Source organism: Apis mellifera, linkage group LG6 (genome assembly GCF_003254395.2).
Source record: "Apis mellifera strain DH4 linkage group LG6, Amel_HAv3.1, whole genome shotgun sequence".
Classification (NCBI taxonomy): domain Eukaryota; kingdom Metazoa; phylum Arthropoda; class Insecta; order Hymenoptera; family Apidae; genus Apis; species Apis mellifera.
Genome location: NC_037643.1, coordinates 11801685 through 11814111, shown reverse-complemented (window position 1 = coordinate 11814111; position 12427 = coordinate 11801685). Strand labels below are relative to the sequence as shown.

Genomic DNA, 12427 nt, shown 5'->3' with positions numbered 1-12427 from the left:
AGGCGAGGGAAAAAGCGTGAAAAATCGCGTCTATTAATAAAGTCGCGGCAAAAAGCTTTGGCCGCGTTAAGCGGATAGCTTCCAACGCTTATGCGCTTCCACGATGCAATATCCTCCCCGGTTGTTGCCTGTTCCGCTACGAGTAATTTTCCAAGGGGAGGGAGAGCAGGGGGTAAATCTTCTTTGTCACGTGTATTTATTTATCGAGGAGATGTCTTACGTCCGTACGTCTTTTCGAAAATTTCTCTTCGTGGAAAATTCATTGGAAGTATTTTATTTTTTGATTACCTCGTGATTTTGCAAGGGGTGAGATGATTATTTTGCAGAGAATGATTTCGATCATTGGATCGAGTTTGACACGATTTTTTGAGCGAATAATGAAAAATCATTTACGAAAGATTGTAAGAATTATTTTTCTCTTTTTTTAGCGTATCGAAATGGTATTTTTTGTTAACAACTTTTTAATAAACGAAGGAGAAAAGAGATCAATTATTCGTTTTGCTATTGATTTGCGACTATGAGAAAAATAATCGAAAATTTTTAACGCAATTTTGTCGAAAGGATAAAAGATAGAAAATTCCCCAAAAGTCCGCCCGTTTAAACAAATTACATTTCGATACGGGGGGAAAAAAATGATCGATGAAAACTTGGAAATTGGAACGGTGGACAGTGGAACGGCGTGACTGGCAGGATCGTTTTATCACTTGGCAACATTTCCATCCCAACCCCTACCTGTCACGAACCATTCGCATTTCCTTCTCACTTCAACCTTTCAACCGACCTGTCGTTAAACTTCCCCTTCTAAAAATCTCCTAATCACATCAGCCTTCGATAAACGAAACGAACGAAAATTCAAACACATTCGATTATATTCATATTCACTTTCAGAGTGAAGAAAAAAATTATCATTTCTCCCTCTCTCATCACCCAACTTTCAATCAATCTATCTTCTTAACTTAACTTTTGTCGATTCATCGAAAAGGAGGATATTGAGATGCGTGCAACGTTTCAAACATTTTCGCCAGTGACAAGGTATTAAACTCGATCCAAATATTGAGCGTCGATGAAATTCTCTACCGACGGAGAGAGACAGAGACAGAGACAGAGACAGAGACAGAGACAGAGACAGACAGAGAGAGAGAGAGAGAGAGAGAGAGAGAGAGAGAGAGAGACGATATTCGTTCAATTAACGAAGAATTCGGCGTGGGAAGGGTTTCGAATAAGGGGAGGAGGAGGAGGAGGAGGAGGTTCAGCCTCTCGCGGCAGTCGATCATAAATTTCAACGGATTACGCGGGAGTAGGTGCTCGAAACTGTATCCGGCAGACACTCACCTACCGTCCCTCACGATGGTAAGCAAGTTTCAAGCCTACTTCGGAATACCTTTGCTCGAGTGTCTGCAACCGTGCCTCGTGAATAAGATAGGCGAGGCGACGACGACCCCCGAAAAAGCTGCAACCATTGAAATACCCTCTTCTCGTTCCCACCCGGAAACCGGAAACTCTGTCGCCCGAATCCACGATTCTTCTCTTTGTTTTTCTTTGGACGTTGTCTCGCATCCTTGTGTTCGAGATGATTTGGCGAGAGAGGGGAAGGGGAAGAGGAAGGGTGGAAATATTATATAATACCATTGATATTACCATATTGATACTTTTCGGATATTTATCGTCGTTAAACTTTGTTTCTTAATAATTTATTATGATATATATCCTATTGATTTGTATATAATTTCTTAATAATATTATTCGATGATTAGAGAAGAGAGATACATCATTTTATGTATGAATGGGTTTGATAATTTTTGATAAGTGATTTTTTTTTTTTAGGAAGAGGGGGAAATTGTTGTTGTTGAATAATCGTTAAGAAATTTTATAATATTATTCGAAAAATATGTTAAATATTATTATAAAAATATTATATTATTATTATTATTATTTTTGATATAATTTTTGATAAATGATTCTTTTTTTTCTTGGGAAGAGGGGGAAATTGTTATTGTTGTTGAATAAAATTAAGAAATATTATAATATTATTCGAAAAATATGTTAAATATTATTATAAAAATATTATATTATTATTATTTTAATATTATATTATTATAAAAATATGTAACTCGGGTTTATTGATTATTGTAAACTGAAAAGAAAACAAAGTTTGTGTAAATAAAAATGGCTTTATAGTTTCAGCTGATAGATAAGAAAAAATTCTATCAATCCTTTCCTTAATCGTTCTGCAATACGATATGACGAGTGATTGGAATTATTCTACATCGAGTATTTTTCTCTGGAAAATGAATCTTGATGATGAAAATCATCAAAAAAAAAAAGAAAAAAAAATAGTTGAGAAAGTTCTTTTCAAAATGTCAACGTTCTTCCTTCCAAGGGAAGAAATCTTTCTCGAATACTATGCACATTTTTGATGTATACATTTGCGACATGAAATAATTTGAATACAAAACAGAAATAATGTTAATCATCCCCGCAAGAATATTATAAACAAGGGAGTTTCATTCGCAGATCAGTTGCAATATTAATGAGAGCGAGTATCAACTTAATCTTCCAACCTGAACAGATTTAATAAAATAAAATTTCTTCCCTTGGAAGGAAGAACATTGACATTTTTATCTCGAAAAAAACTTTCTCAACTATTCTTTCCTACCAAGAAAAAGAAAACTAATTCCAGCCAATAATTGTATCGAAACTAATCTAATTTTCAATGAAAGAAAATTCTTCTTCGCGCAACTGTTTTTTATCATTAATTCTTAGCTCCTCAGTTCCTTATCTTCGTTGGACGATGGATTGTAAATCGTGTATTCGATGTGGCAGGCAGCTCGAGTACTTACGCGTGTCACGATCGAATTTATTTAGTCGATAGAATAGGGGTTGATGAGATACACATCACCCCCTTGGTTGCAGCAACCAACGGATTTCGAAACGCCGGGTTTAAAAATGACGGAGGGTTTTGCGCCACCGGTGCAAAATTGCAGGATTTAGAACGGCGAATAAACAGTTCTTTCTAGGTGAGGACGTATTTTAAACCAGATTTCGGTGCTTTTGGAAGGAAAGACGGCGTTCGAATAAAAACGCCGGGTGAACATTTTTCTCGACATATTTCTTTTTTTATTTTTTTTTTTCGAAGAAAAATTTTGTTTCAACGTTGCACGATTAAATTATGCAAATTACGCGGGACAATTTTTTATTTATTCCAAGTTTTAGAATTTAGAGTCATCGTTTCAATTTTGACACGGTCGAATATGTGATGGACTATTGTAAATAATTTGGATCACTTAATTGTAATTGTTTCGGTCAAATTTCAAATTTATCTTCAGAATTTAGATTTGTAAAAGTTCGTTGGTCAACGAAGTGAATTAAAAATGTGATAATTTAGAGCGAGGAATTAATATTAATATTAAATAATATTGCATTTGGAACAGTTTGCATTAATTTTTTAAATACGTTTGTTCCCTCTTGGACGTTTTGAGTAAAATGTGAAAGAATAGAGAATATTAATTTTGAATTTGGAACGATTAACGCATGATTTATTCAACTCGATTATCCGCGAATGCGTTAATCAAATCTCTCTAATTGCTCTATTTGAATCATTTTTCTATCAATTTCTAATTAATACATCTTAACACGACAGAATTGGTATAATTTCACGATCACATTCAATTTACGACAAAATTCCATTCCATTGAACTAATTATCCCTTCGAAATATACATTGAATTTCAAATAATATTCAGGAGAAACAAAGATGGCCTTCATATCCTCGAAAGAATTCGAAAATTGATGAATAAATTTCTGAGAAATTTTGGAATCGAATAATTCCAAAAGAGTGAATGAGAGAGAGAGAGAGAGAGAAATGGAAAGAATGTTTCGAAGATTTATAGCGGCCAAAAAGCGGTCGACAGTTCGAGTCGTGCTTCCGTTGCGGAGGAAAAGCGGTTTCTAGTTTCCTGCGTGCCTACGAATGCGCCACCCGAGCCTCGTAAATTATGAGGCGGAATTATGAAAAAAGAAAGAAAGAAAGGGATGAACTCCGCCGACGTTTTCTCTAAAAATTCCGCGACGCACGAATCTCCTACGCCCGCGACTCTGAATATGTATTTTTGCCCGAATAAACGAATTTCAAAACAACAAGGGTGGAGGAACAAAGACGGAGCTCGAAATATCAAATAATCCCATAAGTTGCGTTTCCTGAAATTCTTCTAAATATTATTTGTTTTTTCTATGTTTCTAAATAAAATGTTCCCCTACTCCAAAGAATTTAATAAATGATAATTATTCCCTTCTAGAAATCCTATTAAAAAAAAAAAATTATATTGAAAAAATAATATCCGTATCTTTCTCTTTTATTGCGTTTTGGGGAATTCGAAAATCAAGGGAATAAAAAAAAATTTCTGAAAATTTTAGGAGGAAACGCGATTTTATTATTAAGAAATCAAGATGATTCATCTTCCTTCCTTATTTATTAATTCGAATAAAAATACGATTCTCTTTCTCTTTCTCTCTTTCTTGGTGGAAGCAAGCTCGATCAATTATCACGGCTCGTTTACGGAAAAATAACGTAACGGCGACAATAATTGGGTTAATTTTACACGGAATAACGCCGAGTCACTCGTACAATAATTAATTATCGCTTCAACGAGCGCCCATCCCATCTTCCCTTCCTCCATCCCGCTTCTTTTTACCTCTTCTTCTTCTTCTCTCTCTCTCTCTCTCTAGATTTCCTGCGCTCAATTCATTAACGCCATTGTAACCATGCTAACGATGCTAATAAAATTTGTATTCCCAATATTAAATATCCTTCAGCACGGATCATTATTTCGCTGGATTAATCTTAAAATGTATATATATATATATATATATATATATATATATATTGGATAAGAAGATGGGGTCATTTGCATTGCAAAACGTAATCTCCAAAATGTAACCTCGAACGAATCGTCGACAGACGGATATATCCTATTATTGCCTATTAAATGGGACGTCGACTCAAGGTGTAATTATTCGTTTCATTTTATAATCAAGGCGTTAACGAATTTATCGAACGGTTGTTGCCTTCGACGAGTATGAAAATGGACAAGGAAAGGATTCGATTGGATGAACTTTGGAAAGTTTCGTGGCTCGAGTTGTTGTTCAACGGAGCTCGACACGATGCACATATTGTCACAATCATCGTTAAAAATTCATTTCATTGTCATAGATCAAGATCTAAGATATATTTTAATATATACAATTTATATCAGATATCATTTTATATATTATGATGAAAGAAAGAAATTGAAAATAAGTAGATAGCATTTTCGAATTGATTAAGGAATTTTATTTTTTATTCCTTTGAAGAAGAAGTGAATTAATTTCATTTCAACGAATATTTAATCATTCGATATTAAATTTCTGATTAATCTGGTATTATATATGGCTGTTAATATTTATTTTTAGCTTTACCTTTTCTGAAACTGTTATTTTCAGGGCAGATTCAAATAAGAAAAATATCGATATTTTGGCCACGAGACACGAGGTGGGAGGTGGTTAAGTGAAACAATTCGAAACAATATCTCGATGGAAGGGGTGTATTTTTTAAATTTGGAAAGTTTGGACGGATATGGGAAAGTTGAGTGAGTGAAACTGACACTGAATATGCGCATGCTATTATACGTACGGCCACCAGATGGTTTTACTTTGTGGTAACAGTGGTTTCAGACAAAATGCTTTATAGAGCGGAAGTGAAGAAGAGGATGCTTTTAAAATCGAGCGGGCAATTTTCAAGATCGGAATTTGATTTGGAAAAAAAAAGATACTACGCAAATTTGTAAAATGATATTTTGCAAATATTATCAATACGTGGATTTGATTTAATAAATAAAATGTAATTCTCCCGTCCTCTGAAAGGAAAGAAGTTTTAATGAAAAAGTAAACTACGTTTAGTTTGAGTGTATTTAGAAGATGCGGACGTTTCTTCGCCGTAATCTGGTTTATTCTTGGGGGGAAGGAGAGTGGAGGAGAAGCAATTAATATAAAACGTGAAGCGTGAAGCGAAATGGAAAAATTATAAGTTTCGTTGGAGTGCTCGCTTAAAAGATGTTGAAAATTGTACCCCGAACGGTTACGAAGATGAAAAGTTAATCTCGTTAGTCGTTGGCTTCTTTCGATTTATTACACGGTTGATAAGATTTTTCTTGAAATAATTTTCCAAACTGATTTCTTCAGAGAAGGGGGCAAAAATGTTTAAAAATGTTTCGTCGGTTCACAGACAGGAGAGAAATTAATAAATATTCCTTCGAATGGAATTTAATTACGTTTCTAACCTGCTGTTGTTGCTCGAATTTTGCAATTAATGCAATTGCTTTGATTGTATCGTCATAACACTAGGATGTTAACTGATTAATTATGAAAGAGGTACAATTCTAAATTTTATCGAGATTTAAGTTGGATAATATCACGAATAGCACACTGTTTAGAAAAAACATCTTCAAACATAAAAGAAAAAAAGTTCAACAAAAAGAAAATTAACAACACGAACATTTTTATCTCGATTTTATTACCTTTATCTTCACGAAGAATAATAAAAATTGAATATCGTAAGCATATACGTAAAATCGAGAGCATGGAATGCCTTACTAATATTATATTCTTCATAGGACATCATTCTTGTAAAGTTAAAATGAATGAAATAATAATAATCATTAAACATCTGAAAGAAGAAAAAGTGAAAAAAGAGTTTTTGGGGAGATGAAGAAATATTTATCCAATTTTATTCTATTCTTTCTCCAAAACTTCATTAATTAAATTATAATTAATCAAGCACGAGTAATACTATTCTCGAAATTTAAATAATAAAAAAAAATATCTAAACTAAAAAATTGAATATCGTAAGCATATACGTAAAATCGAGAGCATGGAATGCCCTACTAATATTATATTCTTCATAGGACATCATTCTTATAAAGTTAAAATGAATGAAATAATAATAATCATTAAACATCTGAAACAAGAAAAAAGAGTTTTTAGGGAGATAAAGAAATCAAGCATGAGTGACACCATTCTCGAAATTTAAATAATAAAAAAAAAAAAAATATCTAAACTAAAAAATTGAATATCGTAAGCACATACGTAAAATCGAAAGCATGGAATGCCCTACTAAGTTACATTTTTCATAGGACATCATTCTTATTTTATAGTATAGTATATATTATAATAATATTCTTATTATATATATATCTTCAAGAATCTTAATAAAGTTAAAATGAATGAAATAATAATAATCATTAAACATCTGAAACAAGAAAAAGTGAAAAGAAAGTTTTTGAGAAGATGAAGAAATATTTATCCAATTTTATTCTATTCTTTCTCCAAAGCTTCATTGATTAAATTATAATTAATCAAGCACGAGTGACACCAAAGTTCTCCCAAATTTAAATAATAAAAAAAAAATATCTAAACTACCCCAGAATTAAAACATTTCAATACCTTACATACGCCAATCTTCCTCAAACTACATCGAGAAGAAAATTCAATTCAAGATCGATCCGAACCGAAAACCTGCTAAAACTAAATGAAACGAAAATACCAAATACGACCTCGACTCGTATTACGTCGCTATCATAAACAGCGCAAGCCCAGACCGATCCTTTTGACCGAGCCCGAGTTTCGAATCGACCGATAAATTCCTCTTCATCCCCTGCAATCGTATCACTCGCTTGTCCACTCGGATCCATCGACACGCAAAAGCTCGTTAAGGGTTTTGGAAAGCAAGCAGCCTCTCCTCCAGGTCTATTTATTCGCAAACCCTCTTCCTCCTCCTCCTCCTCCCCAGCTTCGTGGCCGACGAAGCTTTTCCCGAGATTGCTACCTACCACCTACCTACCCTTTGCTCTTTCCATTGTAACGAAATTCTGGCGTTTCTTGACACACACATATGTACACACAGCAGCGCAAAAGGTGCTCTTCCTTTAATCCAAACGCGAAGAGGGATCCCTCGAGAGGCCAGGATGACGCAGAGAGAGCCTCGTTCCCTCCTGGCCGACAGTTTGTTTTTTTCTCTCTTTACCTAGCTCCATTTTCGTATCTTCCTTCCTCTTCGTTCCCTTGTCTGAGCTTCTCTCACGAGAGAGAGAGAGAGAGAGAGAGAAAGGGTGGTGTTTTTTCGAGGGAACGACACCCTTAAAGCTGGCCCTCTCGGTTTCACGGGGGCTCAGAGGAGACAGGAGGTTCCTCCTCATTTTACTTTTCAATCTTCGGGAGGATGCGATTTTCTTCCTCATTTCCAGTCTGACAATATTAGGGGATGGAGAAGAGAGGGAGCAATGGTTCGAGAGAGAAGAAGGGGACTAAGAGGTGGAAAGGATGCATCGGTAATCGACCTATCACCTGTTTGCGTTAGTACACAGTTAGGAAATTCGATTTACCGTAACGACACTCCCCCCTCCCTCTCTCGATCGATCCGATGCTTCTGCGAGATTTCCACTGCGAACGGCTTTAATCCCAACGAATTACGTTTTCGTAATCTTCCTCCTCCGTGTTTTTCAAAAGTTAAATGATTCGAGTCGAAGGATCAGAATTCGAAGCGATTATTTTCGTTTCTTTTTCTCGTCGAAGAATTTATTTTCTAACGTGAGAAATTTTTTAACGGTAAATTTATATTATTCTGTTGAAAATTTATCGTTTCTAAAATTCTGACAATTTATATTACATTCGAAATAATCGACGTATATGAAAATGTAATAACGATACAACACCTCGTAATCATCTCGGATAACATAACCTCTATCTACTCCATTATGCGGTGTCGCAATATATTCATGAATGTATTACGTATTTCCACTCTAACGAATGATAAAAGAGGATTACGAGCAATTAGTTGCTACGCCCTATCGTTAATTACTAAATTATGAAAATTTGCAAATGGTCGATTCAATGCTTCTTTCATATCTTCAATTATAAAGATCCATTTATCTTGCTGTAAAAGATTATATTATGTGTATATATATATATACAACGAGCAAACTATTCAAATTCATTCAAATCCTGTCGCACATTTGCAAATTCTCTAATCCAAAATTTGCCACCATGATGGAGCCACATATCGTACAATCTCTCGTGTATCACTTTTTTTGTATTCTTTATTCTCAGTTTCAAAATCCTTCAACACTGTATTTCTTATGCAATCCTTATAATTATCTTCTAGATCATTTTTATCTCAACATTTTTTATTTCAATTATATTTTGAATTAAAAACTACTGAAAATACTGCACATTGTTCCATTTATAAGTATTTTATGTAGATCAATTATTATTAAAATAAATAATATTTATTACCCTTAGTTTGTATAAACTATATACAGAATATAAAAATATCTAATAGTGTTGAATTATTTATTTTGGAATGTAAATATATTACTTGTTGAGATTCAATGTAAAAGAATTCTTCAATCAGATCAAATAATTTCCACGATTATGAGAACAGTTCTAAGTTGAAAAAAGGAGGATTCAAGATGGCGGCGTGGCAGCGCGAAATTTAACTTTATCAAAATTCGAGGCAAGTGGTACGCATGAACGCGATGATTACACTCGGCGTAAGATAATTATTTTGAAACTAAGTTGGAGAGTTGCTAAGCTTTCGTATCAAAACTCTCTCAAAGACCGGGAATTGTGTTAGAAAATAAACGATTACTAACGTACATAACGTGTCACGAGCCGAAATACAAGGTGCGGAAACTAGGCGGATTTCCAAAGTGTATTTAACCAAGTGCAGTTTGGGATTTGATCCAATCGTTGAAAGGGATTCTTGCTTAAGGATTAAGTTTCTCGAAACAAGGACGATCGAATGTAACGAGCGAGAAGAGATATTTCTTACTCTCTTTCTTTTAAATTTAAAACTTCTCGAACAAGGATACTTTGTAAGAGAAAATTATAACTTAAAGATAATATTAATCGAATTTCTTGAAACGATTTATTAACAAAATGTTTAATTTCAATTGTTTTCTCTCATCTATTCTTTTACCTTAACTATTTAAAACTCCATTAATAATTTTTTTTAACACCTTGAAAACACTTCTCTTGAATAATATTATCGAATAAATCGTATTAAAAATATAAACTTCTTTCTCACAATTTTTTTCCAAGAAATAGACCAACAACTTTGAATTACTCTTGGTCAACGATCATTCAAAAGAATTTCCAGAATTATCGCAGAGCTTGAAAATTAATTTCGAAATTCAACAACACACATTTTTCGATTTACGAACGAGTTGATCATTCGCATGCAAATCACTCACCTCCAAAACGTGTTCCGCCTGGTTCTCCCGATCGAGCTTCCGTCCGCTGGTCGTGATCAAACCTGAAACATAATCGAATAGAGAATTAGAGCAACGGCCTTAATAAATCCCCGATTAAACGGTGTTTCAATTAAGGTTTCTGGGCTGACGTTTTATCGTGGGCCACGATCGGGTAAACCGAGGAGGAGGAGGAGGGGCAATTCTCGGTGGCAATTTACCAGAGAAATGAAAAGGCCTCGATTAGCGGGTTTTCACGAAATTATAGCGCTCAGATTTCCACCAACTCTCGCGAAATCTCTCCACTGTTCTTCTCGTTTTTCTCCCTTTGCGCTTTCATCTCCCTTCTTTTTCAAGAATGAACATTGTAAAAATGAAGATTCGAATTGATATTTGTGAATCTCTATTCGAATCGTAGATATTCCTTTCTTTTCAATCGATAGAATGAAAGATCGAGATATTGTTTTCGTTTCATTCATACATTCATTTGGCAGAATCTTCGATAAAATAATAAAATTCCAACTGTTTGTGAGAATAAACGAATTGCAGTAAATTTAATTAATAAAGAAGGAGCCAAAACGAATCTTTTCAAATAATTCGTGGTGGTCATCTGGACTGTTTCTTCAACAGTTTCTTCTCAAAAAATAATCGCGCGAATGGGAGAGTTTCTGCAGAGCTACTCGTTTCTGGCCTCTATTCGTCGTGAAAATCGGAAGGAATTTCGTTATAGAAACTGAGATTTCTTTGGATTGATTCGAAAAAAAGAAATCAATTATTTTAACAGAAAAATGGATCAAGTTGAATAGACGAATTAAATTTAAAAATTATTGAATGTCGATGACACGCGAATTTAGAAATAAAATTTCAATAGCATCTTTATTTTCTAGAAACAGATTGATCAGATTGAAAGTGAAGAAGATGAGACAAAAGATTAATTAAAATTATTTTATGAGAAAGATGGATAACGAATAAATGAAATTAGAAATTGTTTTTTCTTTTATTCTTAAAAATACGTAATTTTATTTATATATAAAACTTCCATTATAATTTCGATAATATCTTCCAACTTTTGGAAATGCATGGCGGAAGGCAGGTGGATGCCGCCTGTTTCCGGGCTACTCGTCCACGGAACAAGAACGAAGCCTATGAAAATATGCCTGTCGTACGTTGTAAACCGCACTCGTGCTCTTTCCCCCTTTTTTTTTTGCAGTCTAGTTTGTACGGTTTCTGTTAACAACAACGACACAGATTTTATATTCCAACCGGATGTATTAATCAGGTTAGAAGGAAACCGCGCGCGTTGTTTCTGCTTCGACACGAAATTTCTCGAACTTCTCGAATCCGTTAGACTTTGTGAACAGAAGAGAAATAAATGTGAAGGATTAAATAAAAAGTATCGGTTGCGAAGAATTATTTTATAAAATTTCATTCCGATTGAACGGCCGTTTAATTAATAAGAATGTTCTATTATTGGGATAAATTGTTAAATATCAAAGTTAATGCGATGTACAAATGAATGCTTATGCACGATTTAATTTTAGATTAATTGAAATTTATTATACAGGCTCGAACGATTTTCAGCGATCGAGACGAGAGGAGAGATTAATCGATACGCAGTTTCAGATAAATTAAATCGAACAGAATTATGATAAAAGAAGGCAATCAACCGTGATGATTTCAATCGAATCATCAATCGAAATGATCAATTAGCCTTATATATATATAGCGTAAAGTATACTTAAAATTTATCATAAGATTAAAATTTCCGATAAATGCAGAATCTATTATTAACTAAATATCCAAGTAATTAACAAATTTCCATCATTTCAATATTCTCCAATTATATACGATTCAATACTACTGCTCGGTCACAATGCTAATTCAACCTGTCCATATTTCAAATTGTAATCGATAATAAAAATTCAATTTTATTTCTTTTATTACAAATTATTTATCCATCTACTTTTCTCAATGCAAATTGTGATAATAAAATAAACAAAATTATCTTCGAATTTAAGAGAAATCTGAAAGAAGAGAAAAAAAATTTAGGAATAATTTTCAAACATCATCCTCCCCTCTATTTTCATCTCGAAAGAAACAAAAAGGCAAAATAATGGTTGTAAAACAAATTGTTCCTTCGTACACAAT

At 33.7% G+C, this 12427-nt stretch overlaps 1 protein-coding gene across 11 annotated transcripts in view; it reads right to left on the bottom strand.

Moving 5' to 3' along the window:
• LOC411157 (fat-like cadherin-related tumor suppressor homolog) overlaps positions 1-12427 on the bottom strand; it is a 511957-nt gene that overhangs the window by 44945 nt on the left and 454585 nt on the right. For all 11 annotated transcript variants that reach the window (XR_003304828.1, XM_026441203.1, XM_026441195.1 and 8 more), the window contains one exon: positions 10283-10344. Coding sequence is in view for 10 of the 11 variants with exons in the window: in XM_026441203.1 (XP_026296988.1) it covers positions 10283-10344 (62 nt within the window). In the remaining variant the exon portion in view is untranslated. The remainder of the gene's footprint in view (positions 1-10282; positions 10345-12427) is intronic.